Below are 27803 nucleotides of genomic sequence, written 5' to 3' on the forward strand. Positions count from 1 at the left end.
GAATAGAACTCTCATCATATCTTCTTTGAAACCGGTGGTAACTAAATTGAGGAGAGAACCATGTTTCTTGATGAACTGAGCATGATCGGGCAGTTCTGACACTAAATCCTTGAGTTGAGGAGAGATCGCTACAAGATTGATCCGGATGGTCTTCCTGGGAGCCATAGCCTGTTTAACAGAGCAAAGTTAAATCCCTAAGTCCTTGAAATGGTTAGTACACTGTCATGATGTTATGATGTTATGTGAGTTATGTAAGCAACAGACACAAACAAGTCACACTGCAATCATTCCTAAGTTTTAAGGCTTGCATGAGTTCCATAGGTAAGTACCCTCCCCACTGAAGTTTGGTTGGTTTCACCTGTCCTAGAATAGTAACCGGGTTCTAAAAGGATCTCCAATCATTGACCTTCTCTTAAGTCCACTTCAGTGCAACACCAAGTGGTTGACCAAAGCTTCCCTAAAGTCCAATCTCAAAGAGTGTAGTATCGAGTCTCAACCAACCCCAGTCGGAACCGAAGTCAGTTATCTCACTACTTTCTAATGGCCAAGATGAGTCAATTAGGGTTCTAAAGGTCTGGTTAATGCTTTGATGACACCACGCAGACGCCAAATTTCTCCTCAAGTAAACATGAGGAACATCAGGACATCCAAAGTGTCACATTAACCGTAGCCATCATTTTAACCATTCCAGTATACGTCGGATAGTCGCGATGATCTCTTGCTACTTACCTAAGGTACACTAGATCCGGGTGTAGGACCTTTCACTCAAGCATAAAATACCCAAGCAATCCCTTAAAAGTAAATCAGACAATTCAAATAAGTGATCTTGGTTTTTTTTTATTGAGGCAACCTCTCTTCCTTTATCCCCAGCAGAGTCGCCAGTTCTGTCATACGGTGAACTGACTTTGTGTGTTTTTGCTTTGGAAAGCAAATGTCGCGGATAGCAAGAGTCGCCACCGACTTTTCTTTTATCCAATAAGGAAAGGCGGAAAAGAACAGGAAAGACCTTGATTAGATTTTGGGTTCGGGAGGTACATTATACAAAGGGAAGGTGTTAGCACCCTTTGTATCCATGGTTATCCATGGGCTCTTAATTGCTTGATCACTTATGTTATTTTTCTTGTCTGAAAAAGTGTTTGTGAACTGCTTAGAAAATATTTTTAAAAAAAAGATTTTAACTTTGTAATGATTCTTGTACGAATGTATACAAAGTGTTTATCTCGTTTAATTTTGAAAGTTGTTTAGAAAAATATAACTTGGTAATGATTCTAGTACGAATGTATACCAAGTAGTGATTTTCTAATAGATATTTTGAAAAGTGTGAGGTGTGAAAAGTATTTTAAAATTGTGAGTCAGCATTTAAGAGTTATACCTACCCAAGGTCTTTATGGGCATTTCCTATCCTTATGAGGGTAAAACTGTCATTACTATTGAGAAGCAGGTAGTTTTATCCTTTGGATGTAAAAGGGACATCGTAGGGTCATCGATTGGTCATTGAAGGCAACATTTGTAAGGATACCTTAGCATTCGAAGGGACGATCATCATTTTACCGTAGGCTACAACGAAGGGTCATCGAGGGACAAAATCGTATATTCGCAGGCAACAGCCGAGGGACTATGATTTATCTTATAGGGACATGATGATCTAACCGAAGGGTCTTTGCTAAGTGTATCCCCATATTCGCGGGACATGACCGTAATACCGTAATACCGTAAGGCAACAAAGAGAGGGCCAAGATCACATATTCACAGGCAATATTTTATAATCAATTAGGTAATTAGGATGAATCTCCACATTATAATCAATTAGGTAATTAGGATGAATCTCCACAAGGGTATCCCACAAATAAAGTGGAATACCTAGCAAGCTACCTTTTCCGGGAATATGTGAACCCTTACAAAATTCAGCGAACAGGTCAGAATACCAAATGGGGTGCAATCAAGAGTTGCACCAAACAAAGGAATCACAACAGTAATAGTGTCAGGTAAACAATGCATGGTTAGAATAAAACATGTCAGATGAGCAAGGATCAAAACAGCAAAAAATCAGCGACTGTCATGTTCGCTGCAGCCTCGCCTAACGAAGGCTTAGCGAGCACTCGCTATATATTCGCTTAGCGATGTGCTAGCGAACGGCTGCGGGTTCTGAGTTTGATGACAGCACGATTTCAGAAACTCCACACCCTATGGCATCCATTACAGCAATTACATGGTTAAACATTCAAGATATTATTTTGCACCTTCATGTATACTTAAACCCACGTGTAAAGCCTGAGATACGTTTAGAAATTTAATCATAATGTCACATGTAAATTAGGAACATAAAACGGTAGTGGTAACGCAAACCTGTTTGCAATTGAATTGCAATGTTGAATTGGCAGATCACTCTTAGGGTTGGCGTCAGATTGAATTGGGCGGAGGTCACCTTTGTGCAGATGAGTTGTCTTCAGGGTTTCCTTTAGGGTTGCTCTGAATTCTCTTGGTTAACCTCCAGGGTTTGCTCGGTTGTTTCTGTTAGGGTTTCTGTCCGTATCCTTTCTGTCTCCCCCTTTTTCTGAATGAGGTCTTGGTATTTATAATAGCTTTTGTGACCTAATGGGCTCAGAATGAAGCCCAAAATTTCTGGTATTCGCAAGCTTCGCTAGGCGAAGGATTTTGCTCGCCTAGCGAGCAAGCCAGTTTAAGTCATTTTCTGGATTTGGCCACCTGTGTGCTGGGTCTTTGTTCCTTTAAGATTAATGTCTTGAAAAATGAGTTGGAGTGCCTTGAAAAATGTCTTGCAATATTAACGGGCAAATTTTGGGGTATGACAACGACTCACAGTTGAGCTTTGATTTCAGGTTAAGAAGCACATTGCTATGATGGGATTGATTCACTCTCTTGAGTAGATTAATTGGTTGATGTTGACTAACTTTGAGTTGTTTTGTAGGTTGATGTCAAGTTGTTTGTGTTATGCCCATTGGCTTGTGCCTTGCACACTGTTGCATTGCTTGCTTATCTGTCTGATTGTGTGATTGACTGTCTGTCTGATTGTTTGACTTGTATACTGATTTGTTTGATGTTTCCACAGGTACATAAGTTGCTTAAGTTCTTTTGAACTTGCTTTTGCTTTTTGCTTGGTTGCTTAACCACTGAGGTATAACTTCTCTGACTTCATGTAGTCTGGAAGACCTGTCCTGTTATATGGGCAGGCACCTGTCTGAAGCCCTCCTTAAGAGGCAATGCTTGTGAATGTTTATTTTTGTGCCAAGCAGGAAAAGTCCTCTTATGAGGCAATTGGCAGATAAAAGAGATGTGTAATCCATCTCCTGCTATTCAGTGTGTCATCCACATTGCTCACACGCCTTGTGTTGATGCATTGTGGATATTAACCCAAGATCATGTTGTGTCAGTCATATGTGGAGAAGAGTTCCAACTTTCTGAACTCCCACACTTTCACTTGTCTGAAGCTCTCCCAGGCCAGGGATAAGAGCTGTGAGGTCTTACCCTCACTTCCCATTTCATCTGCTTCACCCTAACTCTCAATGTTAGGGTTAAGAGCTAACATCACCCTGATACAGTGGCTTGTTTGCTGAGGTTGACATGACCCCTCGACTAAAGCTTAACCTTGTGTGAGCCCATCTGTTTGTATATAGTGTGTGTGCTTGCTCTTGTGTTTGTATGACTTTGCTTGTGCTGTTTAGGATAGCTTGCTGCCTGTGCAAGTTAGATAGAAACCTCAACCTAGGACCATTGTGGATTGCATGATAACTATTAGGCTCGAGTCAGTCTCCCTTCTAGTTTGTCATTTCCCAGTCTCTGGTTAGGAGAAAGTTTCTCCCCTGTTAAGGGGAACTACGTTGCCCTGATCCTCATACCGGATGAGGTACGTAGGCAGGAGATCGTACGAGATCTCTCCGGGCACCCTTTTCCTTTTTTGTGTGTGTTTGCTTGATAGTTAGCAGGCTCGAGTACCAGACTCCCTGTTAGCTTGTTTGTTCAACTTCTTTTGTTGCTTTTGACGACTCAGCGTCCGGTTAACCTCTTGTTTGTGTGGAGTCTGACGTAAGTCCAGCGATTGGCAGTTGGTTTCCTGTGTGTGTTTGTTGGTTCGGAGTCTGATGTAAGTCCAGCGATTGGCATTCGGTTTCCATGTTTGCCTGTTTGTGTGGAGTCTGACATAAGTCCAGCGATTGGCAGTCGGTTTCCTGTGTGGGTTTTGTTTCGACGTGCGTGAGCCGAACTACGACAGCTCTGATTCTCATTCCAGATGAGATACGTAGGAATAGGATGCGATATCCTAGCGAGACCGTTCCCCTCTTCTCCCACCTGTGTCTTGTTCCAGTGTGTGTGTGCAGTCTTTTGAGTAGTGTTTAGCAACCTTTCTCCTATCCTTTTGAGCGTGGATCCCGTCGAGTACGACGGATGCGTAGGGGTGCTAATACCTTCCCTTCGCATAACCGACTCCCGATCCCATCTCTCTTTGATCGCGAGACCATGTCTTTTCCAGGTTTACTTCGAGCGTTTCCTTTCCCTCTTTGGGATAAATAACGCACGGTGGCGGCTCTGTTTGTTTTGTTTTTTTCCCGTCGGTTGTTTTTCGCGGATGCGACACATGGCACCACCTTAGGGGGACATGTTTGTAAGACCATTATCCTTTGTTTAGCTTAGGTCACTTTTTCACACAAAAGGCTTTCTCTTGGGCTACCTTACAATGAGACTCTTTAATTTCTTGTTGGTTACTTTGCATTCATGTTGCATAAGCCAAATTTCATAATCAAAATAAAACAAACCCTTGATTCAACGTCAAGTGGTATTTTTATAATCAAATTCAAAACACTTAATAATTACGATTATTATTGTGCGCCACAAGCCTTAAGTGGTGGAGAATGAGTGAGAATGGAGCATTCCTACCCTTACTCTGATTATTTTGGACGCAAGACGCTTGGCTTGTTGTCTAGAATAATCACCTCCTCCCATAGACTTTAGTACAATATAATCACAAACATTCTTTCATAAAACCCTTATTCAAGGTAAAAACAATACAACTCATCAAACTCTTTTTTTGCCTTAGGGCATCATCCGAAAACCCTTTTCTCAAAGGTAAAATCAACCAACACACAAACATTTTCTACTCCGAACTACGGAGCTCTGATTCCTCATCACCGAATGAGTGATACTTAGGCACAAGGGCCACAATCCTTGGCGAGCACTATAATAACAAAAACACCCCCTTCTTTTCACACATTCTTTTGAAAATAAAACAATAATAGATAAATCCCATGTATGTAAAACAACCCAAATGGTTCCCATGGACGTGAGGGGTGTTAATACCTTCCCCTTGCGTAACCGACTTCCGAACCCAAATCTCAGTTGCGATACCGATTCCTTATTCTCTTTTAGCGTCTCTTTTTCGAGGGTTTTATCGATTATTTCCCCTCTCCTCTCCAATAGAGGTAAACTAAATAAAATTCGGTGGCGACTCTTCTGACTTTGCCTCTCTTTGGCATCTCTTTAGCCCCGGTTTCGTTATCGTGAAATCCCGATAGCGACAGCTGGCGACTCTGCTGGGATGTTATTTTCCCTAAGCAAGTCTATCCTAGTTTGGGTTGTTCCTCTTTTACGTACGTGGAGATTTATCTGTTATCTATTTTTCTGTATATATTGCTTTCTTTGTTAACCTGTGCATATTTTATTTGTTTACCTATTGGTCGGAAACCCTGACTCTGTGACGAAGAATTTTTTGGAAGCAATAATGATTGCAAAGGAAAACCTTGTGTGAAAGACTCTCCACCGAGTTTGAGAGTTTGCTTGAGATAAGAGAGGTTGAGTAGTATTGATTCGCGAGGTGCCTTCCTCGTTAGGGTCGTACGAGAACCTCACTTAGTGGTAGATTCTCTTAAGGGGATTGATGAGCGTCGTGCTTTCGGCGTAAACATATTTTCTTTTACTAGAGTCAATGACCCTAAGACCCCTTTTAGAACATTTAAAACTATGGTTACCCTAGATCGATGGTCACGCAGTATAGGCCACCGAGGTGCCTTCCTCGTAAGGGTCGATACGAAGATCTCACTTAGAGTAGATGACTTTGATGGAGCAGTCGCCTGACAAGTAAATTGACATAAGCGGATGACAGTCAAGGAAGTCCAGGACTCTAGGGGCAGTGTCTTACACCCAATTTTCCAAAATCCTTATATCACACAAAGCGAGAACCTTGGTTTACTAAGCAGTCATTATTAACTCCATGCTTCGTCACAATGGTCCAAAACCATGAACCCATGCCTAAAATCCTGTGGAAATAATAAATCAATCATTCATTCATAAACAAACATCACATTCATGCATCATTTGCATCTCATAAGCAAAACCTTATACCACCTTCTATTTCTAACCCGCTAGCTGATTTCCCGACGTATGCTAAGAACTAGAAGCATGTCTCAAGTCACTGTGGAAGAACTCCAACAAGGCTAAGCTACATTGAAGGAAGAGATCAACCAACTAAAGACTCAGATGAGCTTGGTTATGGAAATCTTGCAAACACTGTTGAAAAAGGAAGGAAATCCCACACCAACCTCCAGGATGGAAATAGTCTCCCCTATGCCTTTGTCCGGCTCCACCTTACATCATGAGTTGCCTCAGGGATATTGTCCCCAACCCGAACTGCCGAGGTTTCTTAATCAACAGCCAGTGTTTGTTCCTCAGCTAGCTCCAAGGAACCAAATGCGGAATCAGAATTGGTACTCAAGTCGGAGAAAAAACTCTTATGCTCAAGAAGGCCAGGAAAAATCAAAGAGGTCGAAAAAACAGTTTGACCTGATTCCCATGTCGTATGGTCGAATTCTCCCTCTTTTGCTCAACAAATCATTGGTGAAGTTAAGGGTACTAGGACCTCCTCCAACACACCTTCCCTTGAACTACGACAAGAATGCTAGGTGTGAGTTCCATTCGGGAGCACCCGGACACTCGATCAAGAGTTGTAAGGCCTTCAAATATAAGGTCCAGGAACTGATTGATTCAAAGGCTATCATATTCACACCAAATGGACTGGATATACTAAGCAACCTCATACTGCCATATGAAGACACTTCTGCAATGCCACAACCAGTGCTAATGGATGAGGAACAAGAAGCTGAACAAGAGCCTCCTTGGGGACTATCATACATAAGTTCCTACAAGTATGATGACACCGATCTACGGTTGAAACAAGGCTAATCACGCCAGCAATTATGTTATCATTCATTTGTTTTCATGTGTAACTTTCTTGCTTGTCATTGTAATATTCACTCTTAAAAACTTGTTTAAAATGAAACTTATAGGGAGGATGATGAATATAAGGTACAATAGCTCATTGCATGTATGCTTTTGAATAAACACCTTGCTGATGATGTAAGGCATTGCTTCAAATCCCCAAACACTGGAGGTATAAGGATGATAATCCCTAGTCAACCCCTTTGAGCCTAGAAGTAGGAGTTTTCTTCAAAGCAAAAAACCCTCACATCTTAAACCCGGGGCAAGGTAGTCTTCAGCTAATTTGACCACGCGTTTAATTCCTAAAATACAAAGTAGGGAGTGTCCCATTTGAGAATCAACCACATCCTAGGGAGTGCCTTTCCTAAAGGACAACCATATATTTTCCCTCACGAGAGGTCGAAATCACAAATCCAATGGTTGTCCCTCGCCAACAAAAAAAGTGAGACAATCACAAATCCTTTCAAACCAAATAAACAAACGTCACACGATTTGTTCCACAAAAAAAAACTCCAAAAAAAAGAGAGAGAAATCCCGCTAAGTCGAAACTTGAAAACAAGTGACTTAGGCAAAATTAGGGTATCCCGATGGACTGTAAGCAAAAAACCAGTCCAGGCAAAATTAGGGAAGTCTAAAAAAAAAGCAGAAGAGGAATAAAAAACAAAATCGTGTGACTACAAACACAAAAATAGGAAGGCAAGTGACTGTCACTCCCAAAACCTTGTGGGTTCTCTTACTACCACTCCCATCATTCTAAGAGACGAACGCTTGTGTCAAACTAGTTGAACGTAGGACTGAAGGGTATCAAGGAGAATGGGCGGGCTAAATAAATTTTTGAGCCATAAAACCTTTGTTTCTCAAACCGTGAACCATCCCACGTTACAACCCTCAAAAGACCTAATTGAAGTAAGGTCCATTTCGAAAGCATATTGCATTAGAGCTTGTGTCAAAACTGACTCCTATTTGTTTTGCTAAGTATCAGTATGACTTTTGTAACTAGTGATCCATTCACTCTATGTCATATTTTCAGTGGACATACTTGGGTTTCTAACACTGACATAAATATAACATTAGCATAAATAGTTTTACTTGTGAATGAGCATTGACATCAAGAGTGTTTTCACGATGAACATGACTCGAGAAGTTTTGGTCACCCAAAAGAGGCAAATTTCATGAGGACTCCGATGAGCAAAGGTCATCCCCTTAGATTGATCCCACCAAGGGGGTAAGGCATCTGATAACTCCGTTGGGCAAGCCACTCCAAGATTCAGTCAGTCTGGGACAACCACGTCGAGATTAGGTAAATCTCTCCAAAGGCCAGGGGCATTCCCTCAAAGATCAACCAGTCAGGGGCAAAATCCCTTCAAGGTTCGTATCAGGGCAGACCACCTCAAAAGCATGAGAAAGTCAAAACACTCCAAGAGATGGATAAATAGGGGTAGGCAGACCCAAGACGTTGGGGCATATCAGATCAAGATCACTCTACCCATGGTTTGCTTCATAACTTGTAACAATGACAATTCATATAGATACCTAACAGATTGGGGCAAGACTAGCCATTGAGAGGAAGCATGTCCTTATATTTTGGATTTTCTTGCTCAAATCAAGCATGGGGCATCAGAATATCCAGACCAAGCTCACTACATCGGCCCAGTTCAAAGCAAATGTCGGGAAGTCATGCTAAACACATCATCCCATAGTTTATCAACAATGAGCCATGAAGCCAAGCAAAAATATTTCCCAGTTCCAACCATTCTTGACCCACCTCAAGGACATTTGTTGAATTATCCAAAACCATTATATCAGTCACTATGCACCAACCTTGTCGCTTCACTCATACCTATCATGCATGATGCATAACATGAAGCCTTTACCAACAAGAATAATGAAGCCAAGCCACGCTCGATACCTTCCAAAATTAAAGCCTACTTGGCAAACCCAAAAATATAATCATCATCAGATCCAGCCTGATCCCGTCCAAACCAAAAATCGTAAAGCCCAATTGTTATTGGCACCTCCCAAAACAAATCTCTATAAAGCCCAATCGTTATTGGCACCTCCCAAAAAAAATCTCTATCATTAACCATAAAGCCCAATCGCTATTGGCACCTCCCAAAACAAATCTCTATCATTAACCATAAAGCCCAATCATTATTGGCACCTCCCAAAACAAATCTCTATCATTAACCATAAAGCCCAATCGCTATTGGCATCTCCAAAATCGAAAGCCCACTCCATATTAGCCATCACTAGAAATAAAAGCCCCCTTCGTTGGCATCTTCATAAACTCAAATTCAATCAACATTGGTACCCAGAAAGTCTCACCTCCCAAAAGGGAGATCAATCCAAATACAATCAATATTCATCTTGCATTATCACATGCACTGCATACAATAAACACACATGACCTTCTTTCAAAATAAGGAAGTTGCATATCAAAAAGCTCTCTCACAAAAATGAGAAATTCTCATTAACATGCACCACATGCATACATAACATAATAAATCCTTTCCATCAACCCTTTGATGAGGACATAACCTGCCTTAACCCTTTTCCGTCAACCCTTTGACGAAAACAAATTACTTTTCCGTCAACCCTTTGACGAAGACAAATTACCCTTTCGTCAACCTTTTGACGAAGACAAATTACCTTTCCATCAACCCTCTGACGAAGACAAATCACCTTTCCGTCAACCCTTTGACGAAGACAAATTACCTTTCCGTCAACCCTTTGACGATGACAAACTTTTTTCCATCATCCCTCTGATGACGACATTTTACAACAATTTCTTTCCGCCAACCCTTTGACGAAGACAAATTACCTTTTTGTCAATCCTTTGATGAAGACAACTTACCTTTACGTCAACCCTTTGACGAAGACAAATTACCTTTCCGTCAACCCTTTGACGAAGACAAATTACCTTTCCGTCAACCCTTTAACGAAGACAAATTACCTTTCCGTCAACCCTTTGACGAAGACAAATTACCTTTTCCGTCAACCCTTTGACGAAGACAAATTACCTTTCCGTCAACCCTTTGACGAAGACAAATTACCTTTCCGTCAACCCTTTGACGATGACAAATTTTTTTCCATCAGCCCTCTGATGACGACATTTTACAACAGTTTCTTTCCATCAACCCTTTGACGAAGACAAATTACCTTTCCGTCAACCCTTTGACGAAGACAAATTACCTTTCCGTCAACCCTTTGATGAAGACAAATTACCTTTCCGTCAACCCTTTGACGAAGACAAATTACCTTTCCGTCAACCCTTTGACGAAGACAAATTACCTTTCCGTCAACCCTTTGACGAAGACAAATTACCTTTCCGTCAACCCTCTGACAATGACAAACTTTTTTCCATCAGCCCTCTGATGACGACATTTTACAACAGTTTCTTTCCGTCAACCCTTTAACGAAGACAAATTACCTTTCCGTCAACCCTTTGACGAAGACAAATTACCTTTCCTTCAACCCTTTGACGAAGACAAATTACCTTTCTGTCTAGCCTTTGACGAAGACAAATTACCTTTCCGTCAACCCTTTGACGAAGACAAATTACCTTTCTGTCAACCCTTTGACGAAGACAAATTACCTTTTCGTCAACCCTTTGACGATGACAAACTTTTTTCCGTCAACCCTTTAACGAAGATAAATTACCTTTCCGTCAACCCTTTGACGATGACAAACCTTTTTCCATCAGCCCTCTAATGATGACATTTTACAACAGTTTCTTTCCGTCAACCCTTTGACAAAGACAAATTACCTTTCCGTCAACTCTTTGATGAAGACAAATTCTTTTCCGTCAACCCTTTGACGAAGACAAATTCTTTCCCGTCAACCCTTTGACGATGACAAATTATTTTTCTATCAACCCTTTGACGATGACAAACTTTTTTTCCATCAACCCTCTGATGATGACATTTTACAACAGTTTCTTTCCGTCAACCCTTTGACGAAGACAACTTACCTTTCCGTCAATCCTTTGACGAAGACAAATTACCTTTCCGTCAACACTTTGACGAAGACAAATTACCTTTCCGTCAACCCTTTGATGAAGACAAATTACCTTTCCGTCAACCCTTTGACGATGACAAACTCCTTTCCGTCAACCCTTTGACGAAGACAAATTACCTTTCTGTCAACCATTTGACGATGACAAACTCTTTTCCATCAACCCTTTGATGACGACCCCCCTTTTCCATCAACCCTTTGATGATGACACCCTTTTCCATCAACCCTTTGATGACGACACCCTTTTCCATCAACCCTTTGATGATGATATCTCATTGGAAACAAAAATCCCTACAAAAATCCAAATACCCAGTTGCAGTCCCACATGCATTGCATGCATCACTTCATGTATAATTTTTCTTGCCGAAACGGAAAGTCCCACTAAAGCCCAACCATACCTGGCACAATCCATATACCATGCATTTGCATACCCCAGCAGCCCGAGCATACACCGACTTTCTGCATACATCGACATTTTACATGCATAACATTGCATCATAACATACTCTTCATATTGGGGTAGGTATGTTTAGTATAAGTTGGATTCAAGCCTTTCTCGAAAGTGCAAGGATCCCCGTGAACAACCCCAACAGGTATCCCCAAAATATCTCTTTTTATTTGCCTTTTGCAAATATTGTTGGCCCTTTTTCAGTACCTCGCCTTTTGCGAGACCCCTCTGCTTTTTGCAAGGGAAACCCCTGTTTTGCCTTTTTGCAAGCCTCTTTGTTTCCTTTTGCACGAGAGAGTTTACCTTTATCAACTTTGCATGTTAAGCAAAAATGAGAGATTGGACGATTGACCTATTCTCTTATCGTTTGTCTTAAAACACCTGATGTAGGTTTGGCAAGTCCCAAGTGGTAGCCATATTTCGAAATTTTCATCCCCGCCGTTGTGCCTGAGGGATATAATGAGTTTTTCGTGCCTACCGTATTTTCCTCTACCTTGTGTATGATAACCACCATATCTATTCACCTGCCTTTTGCAAGTACTCATGTGCCTTTTACACACTTTCAAAAATCAAACCTTCCCAGCCGTTGCTAGGGATTGACACTTTCAAAAATCAAACCTTACCAGCCGTTGCTTGGGATTTACATTTTCAAATTCAAACCTTCCCAGCCATTGCTAGGGATTGAAACTTTCAAAATTCAAATCTCCCCAACCGTTGCTAAGGACTTACACCTTTAGATTTCAGGTATTCCAACCATTGCTAGGAAGCCTCACTGAACTAAAATCTCCCTAATCGTTGCTAAGGATTTACACCTTTAGATTTCAGGTATTCCAGCCATTGCTAGGAAGCGTCACTGAACTAAAATTTCCCCAACCGTTGCTAGGGATCTACACCTTTAGATTTCAGGTATTCCAGTTATTGCTAGGAAGCGTCACTGAACTAAAACCTCCTTAGTCGTTGCTAGGGATCTACATCTTTAGATTTCAGGTATTCCAGGCATTGCTAGGAAGCGTCACTGAACTAAAACCTCCCCAGTCATTGCTAGGGACCTACACCTTTAGATTTCAGGTATTCCAACTATTGCTAGGAAGCGTCACTGAACTAAAATCTTCTGAGCCATTGTTAGGGATTTTCACTATCTTTTACATAAGAAACTTATCCCCAACGAAGTCATATTCCCTCTTATCTTTCTTCTTGACCTTTTGTCATGAAGCTTTTCTCTTTGTTTTCAAGTTGAAGAGATACTTATGTTATACACCATAACATACATTGCATATCATACACATCATGACATAACCATCATACGGCTGACCCATGTCCTCCCCGCATAATACCATAAACTATCCTCAATAGATGATTTCATATCAAATTTATTTTCCATCCCATGAACAACCTTCACAAATACCCATCACTTCATATCACATTCATTTCATTCCCAGTAGGGTGAATTTTTGGATATTTTTATTTATTTAATCCTCTCTTACCTTGGATGTGTGGAAGTCGTTGCTATCTAAACATTCAAGTTCGAGAAGATTAAATAGGGGCAGCTGTCATACCCCAAAATTCACCCTACTCCGATATAATTTTCATCTGATCCATGACCCTAGTGCACATGCATACATTCATTATTTCTAAAAAAAATTAAAAAATTTGGGTAACCGGTTACCCTAATTAGGGTAACCGATTACCCATACCAAAACCTGCTTTTTTGACCATTTTGGCACTGCGTAACCGGTTACCCTAATCAGGGTAACCGATTACACCTGCGCAGACAGCAAAAATAGCTATGTTTTTTACACAAGGGACCTTTTGGTTCACCCACTTCAACCCCTTTGCTTCCCCTATAAATAAAGTACTACCCCCACTCATTTTTCAAGCTTGAAAAGCCACAAAACCTCTGTCCAAATCACATTCAAGCTCCCTCTTTTCAACCTAAACCCTAACTCACCCAAACCCTCTTTTCTTCTTTGAACCACCCAACCACCATGTAAAAATCCACCATTTCCATACAACAACAACAGTAGCAAACTTCTAAACTTCACTTACATAATCATTCACCACCACCACATAAACATACACCTTCCTTCTCTTCATTTTCCTACCACAACAACCATAGTCACCTTCTTCCAATCTTTTTGCTTCACTCTCAAACTCAAACACAACAACAACCTAGTTTTGACACCACAATCTTGGTAATATTTTGGACTCAAACTCATTGACATTTTTGGTTTTGCTTTGTGTTTGAAAATGGGTTTTTACTCTTGGGTTGTGTTTTGAGAGAGTTTTGAGTCAACTTTGAGACAAGTGTTTTTTTGTTGGGTTTACACCCTTTTGGGGATTTTTTCTTCTTACTACTTTTTATCTACCATTTTCAATCAAACTTTGTTTCTTGTTATCATTTATATTTATTGGTTGATGAGATCTATTAAATCATGACTATGGTTGTTTAGAGTTGATAAAACCTTCAATGTTTCAAACCTATTAATGATTGATCAATAGATCCTTCATGATACTTTGAGGCATTAATAGGTTGCCTCTATTTCAACCATGTTTGAGTCATTTGATACATAGATGAAACCATTCTCTTCACATTAAATTGTTATTCTATTTGCTTATTGTTATTCTACTAACCACTAACCATTAACTACTAACTTCTAACATTTATATTATTGCACTTTACTTCCTTGCAATTTATTTTATTGTTCACTAACCACACACTTAGGGTTGCATAACTTTCTTTGTTACAAATCTATTGTTAGTTGATTTTTCAATCATCTTCAATACTTTGCATCAATGATAAATTATCTCTTAATGTGTCATTTACATTCACTAACCATTATCATTGTGATATGATCATTCTTTATCTTGTGATTTACTTTCATGTCATTACCTTGTAATTTACATTCAAGTACTCATTATCATCATCATTGTACAAACTCATCATGCATGTTTATTTACTTGTTATTTATTTTATTGTCATCAAACATTAAAAACAACAAAAACATGATAAAATGGAAAGACCAAAAATATTCATTCCACTCTTAATCAACTTGGACTTAGAGGATTTCATCTTAGGACATTTGCTCGGAGGCCTTCCTTTACTCTTTGTGATACTTTGTAAACACTTGGATTTTTATCCGTAACTTACATGCATGTTGTAAGAATGGCATCATGGCACCACCTTAGGGGGACATGTTTGTAAGACCATTATCCTTTGTTTAGCTTAGGTCACTTTTGCACACAAAAGGCTTTCTCTTGGGCTACCTTACAATGAGACTCTTTAATTTCTTGTTGGTTACTTTGCATTCATGTTGCATAAGTCAAATTTCATAATCAAAATAAAACAATCCCTTGATTCAACATCAAGTGGTATTTTTATAATCAAATTCAAAACACTTAATAATTACGATTATTATTGTGCGCCACAAGCCTTAAGTGGTGGAGAATGAGTGAGAATGGAGCATTCCTACCCTTACTCTGATTATTTTGGACGCAAGACGCTTGGCTTGTTGTCTAGAATAATCACCTCCACCCATAGACTTTAGTACAATATAATCACAAACATTCTTTCATAAAACCCTTATTCAAGGTAAAAACAATACAACTCATCAAACTCTTTTTTTGCCTTAGGGCATCATCCGAAAACCCTTTTCTCAAAGGTAAAATCAACCAACACACAAACATTTTCTACTCCGAATTACGAAGCTCTGATTCCTCATCCCCGAATGAGTGATACGTAGGCACAAGGGTCACAATCCTTGGCAAGCAATATAATAACAAAAACACCCCCTTCTTTTCACACATTCTTTTGAAAATAAAACAATAATAGATAAATCTCATGTATGTAAAACAACCCAAATGGTTCCCATGGAGTACCATGGACGTGAGGGGTGCTAATACCTTCCCCTTGCGTAACCGACTTTCGAACCCAAATCTCAGTTGCGAGACCGATTCCTTATTCTCTTTTAACGCTTCCCGTGCGCGTCTCTTTTCCGAGGGTTTTATCGACTATTTCCCCTCTCCTCTCCGATAGAGGTAAACTAAATAAAATTCGGTGGCGACTCTTCTGACTTTTCCTCTCTTTGGCATCTCTTTAATCCCGGTTTCGTTATCGTGAAATCCCGGTAGCGACAGTTGGTTCGAGTTGGACTCGTACATGATTGACTTGGGTTAAAATAAGAATTGAGTTGAGTGGGTGGATTTGCGGATTGACCCGTACCCATGAACATCCATAATAAAAATTACCTTTATTACTTTTATCTTATGCCACCTTTATTTTTTAAAGTAAATTTTATCTTAGTTCATCTATGCATGAAAAATTTCATATTGTTATTACTTAAAACCATAAGATTGGTGAACAATGGAGAAAATTAGAGTATGAAGTTGGAGAGAGGAATTAAGAGATAGATAATCGAGGGTGAGAAATTATCTTCTATTTCTGCGACTTCTCGATTTCCACGACTTCTCGATTTTCGCAAAATATTTTATAAAAAAAAATAATCTTACATAGTCCATAAATTATTAGTGATTTCTACCCCAACCAAATCAGACTTTTCCAAATCCTATTTGATTGTCCCAAATATGGATATACTTTATCCATCACCAAATAGTAACCAAGTAGGACTTATCCTTTTGGTCACATATTGTAAGAACAACCCATGTTAAAAACAATCAACATCGCACATGTATAACATAGGTTGCACCAAATTCACAATCATATATACATATAACACTTTTGATATTACCATAGATCGATGATCAAAAAGGAGTTAGGCAAACTCCATTTGGGTAAAAATACAGAGATACAAAAAAAAACACATATAAACGATCAATAAAAAAAATAGGGTTAACAAAATACAAACCATTGGCGTTGATGAGAGGGTAAAGGAACCTTCATCATTCTGCTGCCCAAATGTTCACCCTACAGTAAGTAATTTCCCCTTAATCGAAGCTTTTTCACAAATTCTTGAAGTTTCTCCCTCTCCATTCCCAAAGCTCCCCTTTTCTATCTTGACCTATCTATCACACTCATTTTAAAATATATAATCCCAAATCTCATTTGGATACTTCACCTTCTACTTGCTCTCACATCCCTAAATATTAACATTGATATTTTAACGTTAAAACATCAATTTCCCTTTTTATTAAAATATTCCCAATAAATAATTATTCTAAATTAAATAAAATATTGAATAAAACGTTATTGTAAATAATTATTTTAAAATATTCCAAATTAGATAAATATTTTAATTAAATAAATATTTGATTAAAATATTTTAATTAATTCCTAAAACTCCAATTATTCCTATCATTGTTATATATCTTAAAATTAACTATTAATTCAAATAATCTTAATTTTAAAACCCCATGTTCTCAACTCAACTATTTCAGTAATTATAATACTCAAATCACGATATATAACACAATTAATCAAAATAAATCATACCACACGCAACAAATAATTATCATAATATTTAATTAAAATATTAAAATAAACCAAGGGTGTTACAACATCATCCTCGAAGAAAAGGATGTCAACCCCTGTTTTCTCTAGGGCGCCTCTGGGAAGGACATGGAATATATCGTTGATCGTAAACACCTTCTTCACACATCTTCTTTGGACGACTCTAGAGTTGCCTTTCCCAAAGATACCCCCGCTGATGGTGTTTGCTTCGTAACGTAGGACTCTATCAATCATCGTCAATTGGGAGATAAAAGGGTTAGAATGAAGATGCGGCCCATGTTAGTTTTACCGAGCCCCATAGTGGGCGCCACTGTACTGGTCAAAAAATACAAGTGTGCGTGTTTATCCTATAAGGGCATAAAGACTTAGAGGTCTTAGTAGGTGTATAATATATTTTGGTGGTGAGAGCTTGCTCACGACAACATGAAGTCCTCTATAGTGGTGTTTGAGACTATTTAAGGGACCATATCATATACGGTGGTGTTTGTAGGTGGGCGGTTAGGTTGATCGTGTGTTAAGGTAGTAACGAGCGTGATGCTCTTTGAGTTGTCGAAAGTGTGTATGACTTAAAGTATGTCCATATTTTCTTGAGAGGAAATGTATTTATATAGGTCTCTAAGACCTAGGGTTTTCTCGAAAGGGCCACCGCCCACGTAATCAATAATGCACAGTTGAACCCCTATTTCTAAAGGAGTTGTGGGCCAGTTAATGACCTTGACTTTCTCTCTGCCCCAGAAACTGTCTTACCTCACGTAAGGTGAAGGAAGACTACAAGGCGAGGCGATACCTGACTTTGAGCGACCTTCATCTGTCGCCTCTCCTGGGGCGACATAAAGGCATCGTCATAGGTGAGACCCTTTGCACTTATAACACTACAAAAATGCACATAGGCACCAATGAAAGTGACACATGCATATAACACTCATTCATCGACACCAAATAATCTAACACATGTTCTTCGTTGCGAATATTTTTTGTTTGAAACATGGACAGTTTGTTATATAGTTGAGAAAGACGGTTAGTTTAAAAATAAAGTTGGGAAAAACGGTTATTTTAAAAAAAAAGTTCTTTGAAATAATTTTTTATTAAAAAAATTAATTAATTTTTTTTAAAGCATATTAAAAATAATTTAAATCACATTTAACAAAAATATATAATACTATAAAATTATTTTTAAGAAAATTAAAACAAAGAGTAATTTTGACGATCAATTGTATAAATATTAATTATTAATAATTTTAATTTATTGAAAACCACTTAAAGGATTTTAAAGAGATATATCTCAAAAATAAATTTTAAAAATTATTCAAAATAACTTTAATTTTAAATATTTTTTAAAAAATTTAATACTCAAAAAGTATTTTAAATAAATTTTTATTAAAATATTTTAATAAAAAAATATTATTAAGTTAACTACTTAAAGTATTACTCTTAAGTTAAATATTTAAAATATTATAAAAAAATATTCTAAATAACTTTTAAGTTAAATTTTTATTTAAAAATAAAATAAAATATTTTTAACAAAAATTTATAATATTATAAAAATTATGTTTATAAAAAAAAGGTTACAACAAAGCCCAAAGCTAAATTTATTTTTCGAAAAGCTAAAGCGAGTCTAAGATTTAAAAAAAAGTAAGATACAAATTTGATTTAGGTAGTCCCACCAATTAAATGATTTGGCATAGAATCGAATCTTAAGCAGCATCTCTATGACAGGAGAAAGCATATGACAAAATATTTCAAAGTTAAAAGACAAGTAATCCTATAGTCTACTTTTAATATATAAAAGTTAATTACCACCATAATTACTTAATTACCCTAATTACAATCCATAATACAGCTACTTTCATGTTCCTATAAGTAATTTCGTACTAAACTCTATTTATACTACTAAAAAATATTACCGTTATTTTATTGTTGTTGCAATCTTATCATTCCAAAATGAAATCAATATTCTGAAATCAAATTAATTATTATTGTAGTTTTTTTGCCAAATATTATCGTTACTTGATTTTCTTTAAATGACAAAATGAATATTTAATTGTATAATTATATGTTATTAAATTATAACTTTAAAATTAAAAATAACTATTTAATATAGTTGATTAATATTAATTGAGTAATTTAATATTATTGTTAATTTACCTACCAATTAATTATTATTATTGTTATTATTATTATTATTGATATTTACCCGCCATATATGATAAGAATATTTTTAAAATTTAAATAGTATATTTATTATTTGATTTGATTTGATTTTATTGAGATCCAAACTCTATAAATTAAAATCAGTTACTTATTATGAACAATAATATAGGGTCATTCCAATGTCAATCTATTATTAATTGAATTTTACATAGATGTAATTTTGCAATAACACGCTGGCATATTGAATCTTATACTGCTGTTATCTTTGCACTAACATATTTTATCCTTTCAACAGAATAATTATAGTAAATACGTACATTCTGTATACCGAATTATAATAAAAATGTATTAAAATCAAAAGCAATAAAACTGTTTACAGTAAATAAAAATATAGAATAACATCTTAAAATTATATTCTATTTGATTATTCATTTACTTATTACTAATTTATTTATTATATAAAAATATATCAAATAAAATTTTAAATATATGTTGTGTCATTAGCATTTATTTCAACTTTTGATTTATTATTGATTTTTTATTTCAATGAATTTTTCTTTAAATATTCGATGTTTCAATGTGCAGAATCAGTCTAAAATTGAATTTATTTCAATAATTTTTATATTAATTATACAATTTACAGTGTCAAATGCATGGAGTGGTTCCAAATTATTGATAAATGAAGACATCCCTGAAATTCAAGATTTTATGTCTAAGTATGGATTTTATTTATTTATTTATATTCAGATTATTATACATAATTTTTAATTTCAAAAATAATCTTATTTCTATAGGTTGCCTACTAATGAACAGAAAGAGAAGTCTACTCAATCTGCAAAATCTCTTTCTAATTGGTTTGGTGGTTCTCAGTATTCGCCAGTAGAAAGGTTTGTTCATAATGCGAAATGTATGTCCTTAAGTCAGTTCTGCAAAATTAAACATGTAAGTTGAATACTATAGAGCCGAATTTATCTTTACTATTACAATTATATTGTTTGCTTTTTGAAATTAATATCATTTTTTATTTGCTTTTAGGAAACTTTATGTGTTACTGTAGCAACCACATTGAAATTTGTTGTCTCAAAGTATGGATGGTTTTATTATGGCTGCACAAGGTGTTCTTCGAAGGCACCTAATCCTGAAAAAGCTTATGAATGTTCATGTGGGCAAAAAGTCGAACAGCCTATACCAAGGTACATATAATCTAGATGAATTGCAAATAAATTTGGTAATGGATTTGTTATTAATCATATTATTTTCTTCGTTTGAAATACTATAGGTACAAGATTGAGATATATGTTAGCAATGGTGAATCAAAATATCGATTTGTATTCTGGGATTCCGAATGTGCTGCTATACTTGGAATGACTGCTGAATTTATGCATAACTCTATGGTGGAGGTACATTGTTATACATAAGTTAAAATGTTAATAGTTTATCGAGTTGTAAAGTTCAGATTATCACTCATGGTTGATATTTTATTTTTCCATTAGAATGGAGAAGATGATCCAATGGTTTATCCTGATGAGCTTGAAATGCTGTTCAAAATGAGAATGACTTTTAGAGTTAAGGTGCAGCCAACGTTTTCCCAAGCGTCTGTTTGGAAGTTTTGTGATGATGAAGTCTTTGTTAAAGAGATTGAAAATGACTACATAGTAGAAGACGTATAATATTCACTTAATTCATGTATTATTTAAACATTTAACAAGTATAATAAATATTCGATGTTTCAATATGCAGAATCAGTCTAAAACTGAATATGAAAAGTTGGTCCCTAACAAAGAAAATTTGGAAACTTCCGCAGTAAGTATCTTCATTTGTTAACATAATAATTTTCTATGATAAATATTATATTATTATAATTCATTTTATATCTGACAATTAATTTTTTATATTGCAAGCAAACATTATCTGCATCTGGTGAAAATGATCCAGAATCAATCATTCTAATGACTCCGGCTAAGGATGTTGTAATTGCTGACAAGGGTGAAGAAGTTGATTTTGAAGCGTCTGGCGCTACGCAATTATCAGGCACCAAACCATCCAAGAAATTAAAGATAGAACCATCTTCTTAATTAGAATTTTCGGAAATTTGATATTGAAATATATTTTATGAACTTTTTAGCACCAGAATGAGTTTAAGTATGAAGTTGTTAAGAACATGATATGTTTTGGTTGTAGGATGTGTTCTTACTTTTTTGAAGTGTTTATTTTGTGGGATTACAATTGACATTTATATTTCATGTATGGTTTAAAGGATGATAATGAGTATTTAATTCATGTGTGTGAAATTATTCAAAATCCTATGTTGTTATGTTGAACATTGTGTTTTGTGTGTTCTTTCAACTACAAAATTTATATGAGTATCATATCTTCAAATGTTAATAAGTATTTTAGATTGATAACAAAATACGTTGTCATCTTATGAAATATGTGTATACGACTAAATTATAAATAGATTATTGCATGTCATGTTTGGTTTCAGCATGCCTAATGGTGTTAGAAATTAAAAAAACAATTACATAAAAATTTATTATGAAATCCTTCAAAACTAATTATAGAAAACACATAGAAACACATTTTTTTACAATTTTTTTCAAAGTCTAATACATATGTTAAAATTGTAGGTAGTTCAGAAATGTTGGAGCAATGTTTGAATCTTGCATTCAACTGAATTAAGGATTTATAAAAAAAAACAAGGTATAATTATCATATACAGTGAATTGTCTTTTGATTGGTAATGGAAAATCTACATTGTTTGTTTGAAATGATTAAGTTAAGCATGCAACTATACTTTTTACCAATCTCACGTCATCATATATAGTATTATAACTCAACATATTTAAATTATTTATTTACCAAAATATAGTTGGGGGTTGAAATGAATAATTATGTCCACTGCCTCCTTTCTATTGGCTAGGTCAGTGGAGTATTAAAATAATTCAGCCGTAAGATAATTAATGTTATGCATGATTTGTAATAAATCAATAAGAATATCAATTCTTTATATATTTAGTTGTACAAGAAAATGATTGTAAATAATTAAAGTGGGCTAAGACAATGGGCCCCACTAAATCCCACTATATATTATATAAAATATAATTAAAAAATTGATTCAAATATATTAAAATACATTAAAAGAGAGTTTTTCATTGGGTAAGGTGATGTATGATATGAGTAATTTCCAATGGGTGAATTATTTTATGGATTTGGGATAAAAAGAGAATTTTGAAATCTTGAATTATGGTGTGGATTTGGAATAAGAGGTGGATTTCCAAAATATGGGGTGTTTTGTTGATTTGGGATACAAAGAGGACTTCCATCATTTTGCATAAAATTGGAGCATGTGTTATGTTGATTGAGGTTCATTTTCAAATGAAATGTGTACACACAAAAATTAAAATTAAATAAAATAAATTGGTCAAATTTAGACTAGATGTGAGTGAAAAATGTGATAAAATAAATTACCTATTTATACTACTAAAAAATATTACCATTATTTTATTGTTGTTGCAATCTTATCATTCCAGAATGAAATCAATATCCTGAAATCAAATTAGTTATTATTGTAGTTTTTTAAGGTTGCGGGCAAGTTTTGAATCATCACTTCCTAAAAGGTTGCGGGCAGGTTTTGTATAAACCCAGTTTTTTAAGGACCAAAGAATTGTACGAAGTTAAATCATTTTTGTTGCTGGACTTATTTCTCACAATTTTAACTAAAATTGTGAACCTTTTGTTTCAATATATTTTGTTGCATTAAACCTTACTGTATCAATTGCAATTAATTTCAATATTTGGTAGTATTCATTACTATATTTTAAAACAAATGAGGTTATGGTATTTCTTTTACATGGTTTATGTATTTTGGTTAAATAATCATTTATTATGAAGGTTAATATTTGCGCTTTCATACCTCAAATTAGTAACAGATTGGAAAATTTCATCCATTACTAAATGAATATATTTTTATTTCTTATGTCCAAAATCTCAATGATAAATGGAATGTTTATTCATAACATTAACAATGGAATGTTTATTATATATCAATATATCAATAAATTGTAAAAATATTTTTGTATTATATTTTTTGATTATTTCCTTAATATAGTATAAAAAAAAATTAAGCAAATTATATTACTATAAATTAATAATGTTTTACTTTATTATGTCCCAAACTGAAAAAAGTTATTTGTGGAAATTTTTTGAACCCATTTATTGATCATTTAACATCCATTACATTAAAAAAAACTCTTATGTAATAAATTTGTGTACGTTGATCCAACCATATATATATATATATATATATATATATATATATATATATATATATATATATATATATATATATATATATATATATATTATATTTTAATTTTTTTAAAATAAATTGTTGCACTTGCACGACCCGTACGAACGCACAGGTCCTTTACTAGTTTTTACTTAATAGAAATTCATCGATGTTATATTATTAATTTAAAATTTATAAATTAATTTGATGAAATATTGATTGATAATGTAAAATAGATTTTGTTTTTTATATTATTTATTTATTATTAAAAGTAATAATTTAAAGTTTGAATACTTTGATCCTATAATTGATGTTTTTAAACTTTTAGTTCAAAAAGTCAGTTTTTTTCCTTAATTTTATATTTTTTGAAATTTGATTGATCCTTCTTTAATTTTGCAGAGATTACAATGACTAAAATATAAAATTAATTTTTAATGTCATATTAGGATAATTTATTAATTTTTTAAAGAATAAATTAATAATTAAAATTTTAATTAAGTTCTTTCAATCACATTAAAATTAAATTAATAGGTAAGTTGAGAGAAAAAAAACTGATTTTTAAAATGCGGATAAAAAATTAAATTATTAGAGGATTTAGAGTGTATTTAAATTAAAATTTTGAAAACAACGAGTATATTATTCCATCCGTTCTATATTGAATGATCCAGTTAACCATTTCACATTTATTAAAAAAATATATATATAAAAAAGAGAATTATATATCTACTAAAGTATATATCCTTATTATATATTAAAAATGATAAAATAATATTAATTAGAAGATAAAATTAAAAAATATATATTAAAAATTAAAATAATCATTATTTTAAGATATTATTTTATTCTAAATAGTTTATTTATGGGACAAAGTGATTAGTAATTAATAATTTATCACGAAATATAAAAAAACAAGAGATTAATTATTATAAAAAAAAATTACACCGTCGACTTATTATCATCATCTGTTTGTATTATTTTATAAATTTTTAAAATAAAAGTCAAATTTTTGATAATATCTTACGTATGTGATTAATGTATTAATCACAGTGTAAAATTCTTTTACACTTTAAGATATTTCAATTAAACTAAAAAAAACAAAGTGTTTGGTTTGGTTTTCTTATACCACCACCCACAGTAATCACTGACTCATGTTTTAATAAGTAAAGTAACACCACTGAATATCGCAATTAGTTTTTTAAAAGTAGTAACTAGTTTTGCTATAGGAAAATAAATAAATTAGTTTGACCATTCTATTTTTAAAATAATATCCCCTAACTAACTCATGTCTCTATTTAAACCACAAACGACTGCGTCAGTGTTGTTTTCAATCACATTGCTGAATCGAAACAGAGGTCACACATTTTCGTCCCTTCTCGCATCCCTTACAGAAACCAACATCCTTCGTTGATCTCAGATGGCGGAGAAGAAACCGAAAACCAAGATCGTCTGTACCCTAGGTCCCGCATCCAGGTCCGTTCCCATGATCGAGAAGCTTCTTCTAGCAGGCATGAACGTCGCTCGTTTCAACTTCTCTCATGGCTCCTACGATTACCATCAGGAAACCCTAGATAATCTCAGAACCGCCATGAATAATACCGGTATCCTCTGCGCCGTTATGCTCGACACTAAGGTATGAAATAATGACCTAATAATATCGATCTCTTAGATTTAAATTAGATTTAACAATCTCATTCATAAAAAGATGATTTGTGCATATTATGTTATGTATCTTGCACTGAATGCTGAATTGATATTGTTGTATTAATGAAATAAACATGACATTGTGAAATTATTTCCTTATCTATCTTGAATCGTTTGTGTTTGTTTATGTTTTTGTAGGGGCCGGAGATTCGAACCGGATTTCTCAAGGATGGGAAGCCTGTTCAACTGAAACAAGGTCAAGAGATAACCATTTCGACTGACTATGACATAAAGGGAGATGCGAATACAATCTGTATGAGCTACAAAAAGTTGGCTCAAGATGTGAAGCCCGGGAGTGTTGTACTCTGCGCTGATGGTACCATATCGTTCAAAGTTTTATCGTGTGATGTAGAAGCGGGTTTGGTGAAATGTCGCTGTGAGAACTCTGCCGTTCTCGGCGAGAGAAAGAATGTTAATCTGCCTGGAGTCATAGTGGATCTCCCGACTTTGACTGAGAAAGACAAGGAAGATATCATGGTCTGGGGAGTTCCTAATAACATTGATATGATTGCGCTTTCTTTTGTTCGAAAAGGTTCTGATCTGGTGCAAGTCCGGAAGTTGTTGGGGAAACATGCTAAGAACATACTTCTCATGTCAAAGGTATGGTGTTTTCTGAGTTTTTGATTTTATTTCATGAAAAATGACTGTTGAGCTGGTTTAAAAACAATTTGAGTTATGAATCAGACATGATATCATAGAGATGCTTATTGCATGTATATTAATGTGTGTTATTGAATGTTATCTAACAAAATTTAAGATGTTCTTTAAAGATTCTGTCTTTTCTGTTCCTACTGATTTTTGTTATGTAGTTCTGGTACATATTTTATTTAATTACTTATTTCTGGTTACTTTTTCTCTTTGTTGCTTCAAATGAATGTGGCAGGTTGAGAACCAAGAAGGAGTTGCAAATTTTGATGAAATCCTTGCAAATTCAGACGCATTTATGGTGGCACGTGGTGATCTTGGAATGGAAATTCCAATAGAGAAGATATTTCTTGCTCAGAAAGTGATGATTTATAAGTGCAACATCCAAGGGAAACCTGTTGTTACTGCAACCCAAATGTTGGAGTCAATGATCAAATCTCCCCGTCCAACCAGAGCTGAAGCTACCGATGTTGCCAATGCAGTTCTGGATGGCACAGACTGTGTCATGCTTAGTGGTGAAACTGCTGCTGGAGCTTATCCAGAACTTGCTGTTCGAACTATGGCTAAAATATGTGTTGAAGCTGAGAGCACCATTGACTATGGAGATGTATTTAAAAGGATAATGGAGCACTCACCAGTACCCATGAGCCCATTGGAGAGTCTTGCTTCTTCTGCGGTTAAAATGGCCAACTCAGCTAAAGCAGCAGTTATATTGGTTTTAACCAGAGGAGGGAGTACTGCAAAATTAGTGGCTAAATACAGGGCAGGCATGCCAATTCTTTCTGTCGTTGTTCCTGAGATTAAGACTGATACCTTTGATTGGTCCTGCAGTGATGAGGGCCCTGCCAGGCATAGCTTGATATTCCGAGGATTGATTCCAGTACTAAGCGCAGGTTCTGCAAGAGCTTCTCACGCAGAAACAACAGAAGAGGCACTAGACTTTGCCATTCAGTATGCCAAAGCAAAGGGTCTCTGCAATAACGGGGATTCTGTGGTGGCTCTCCATCGTGTGGGTGTTGCATCAATCATCAAAATCTTGACTGTGAAATGATTTCCCATTAGAAGTTCTTCAGCTGCTTTTGGCAATTTTGATAGTGGGAAATAAGTCTTTTCATACCTTTTTCATCTTTTCATACCTTTTTCATACTTAATTGGATGCAGAACATCAATCAGAACTTTTCTTATTAGGGATGTTCCCTGTTTTATAATTATCCATATGTTACTGTTTCTTAGCCTTATTATTGTTGTCACTGGCAAGTGGCGACTGGCTTTCATTTATTGATGCATGAAGCTTTTTGTAAAATCTTAGCCTTCTCAGTTTTGGTTTGTTTTCGGTGCTGTTTGAGTACTTTGTGTTTTAATAGAGAAAGTTATGATTGTTTGAGTACTCTATGTTTTGATAGAGAAAGTCGAGGTTGTTTTATATGTCTTGATAGAGAAAGTTATGATTGTTTAGTACTCTATGTTTTGATAGAGAAAGTCGAGGTTGTTTTATATGTCTTGATAGAGAAAGTTATGGTTTTGTGATTTGAGTTCTTTGTCATCAATTTGAAATTTGAAGGTCTATTATATCTTGTAAAATTGAATAAAATAAAATAGCATATGTTACAAAAGAATACTAATAATAAACTCTGGATTTGTTAAAGGTTAATCATATTTGAACACCCTAATTTTAAATATTCATTCAACATTTCATTTTATCTCTCTTTTTCTTTGTGTGATATCAACAATTTATCATATTTATCAGGCAGTTTTTTGTTTTTTTACCAAAATAACCCACTTTTTCAAGGAAATTTCCAAAATACCCCTAGTTTCAAAAAAAATCTCAAAATATCCCACTTTTAGGAGGAGTCGCTAATTGAATT

At 35.2% G+C, this 27803-nt stretch overlaps 1 protein-coding gene across 1 annotated transcript; it reads left to right on the top strand.

Moving 5' to 3' along the window:
• The first annotated feature begins 24880 nt into the window (after positions 1–24880).
• LOC127107697 (pyruvate kinase, cytosolic isozyme) lies at positions 24881–27325 on the top strand. Its single transcript, XM_051045013.1, has 3 exons — positions 24881–25222; positions 25432–25893; positions 26177–27325. Exons 1-3 carry the CDS (start codon positions 25007–25009, stop codon positions 26987–26989), a joined length of 1491 nt encoding a protein of 496 aa, XP_050900970.1. The 5' UTR covers positions 24881–25006; the 3' UTR covers positions 26990–27325.
• Positions 27326–27803: the final 478 nt, after the last annotated feature.

The sequence above is a fragment of the Lathyrus oleraceus genome, chromosome 7 (genome assembly GCF_024323335.1).
Source record: "Lathyrus oleraceus cultivar Zhongwan6 chromosome 7, CAAS_Psat_ZW6_1.0, whole genome shotgun sequence".
Classification (NCBI taxonomy): domain Eukaryota; kingdom Viridiplantae; phylum Streptophyta; class Magnoliopsida; order Fabales; family Fabaceae; genus Lathyrus; species Lathyrus oleraceus.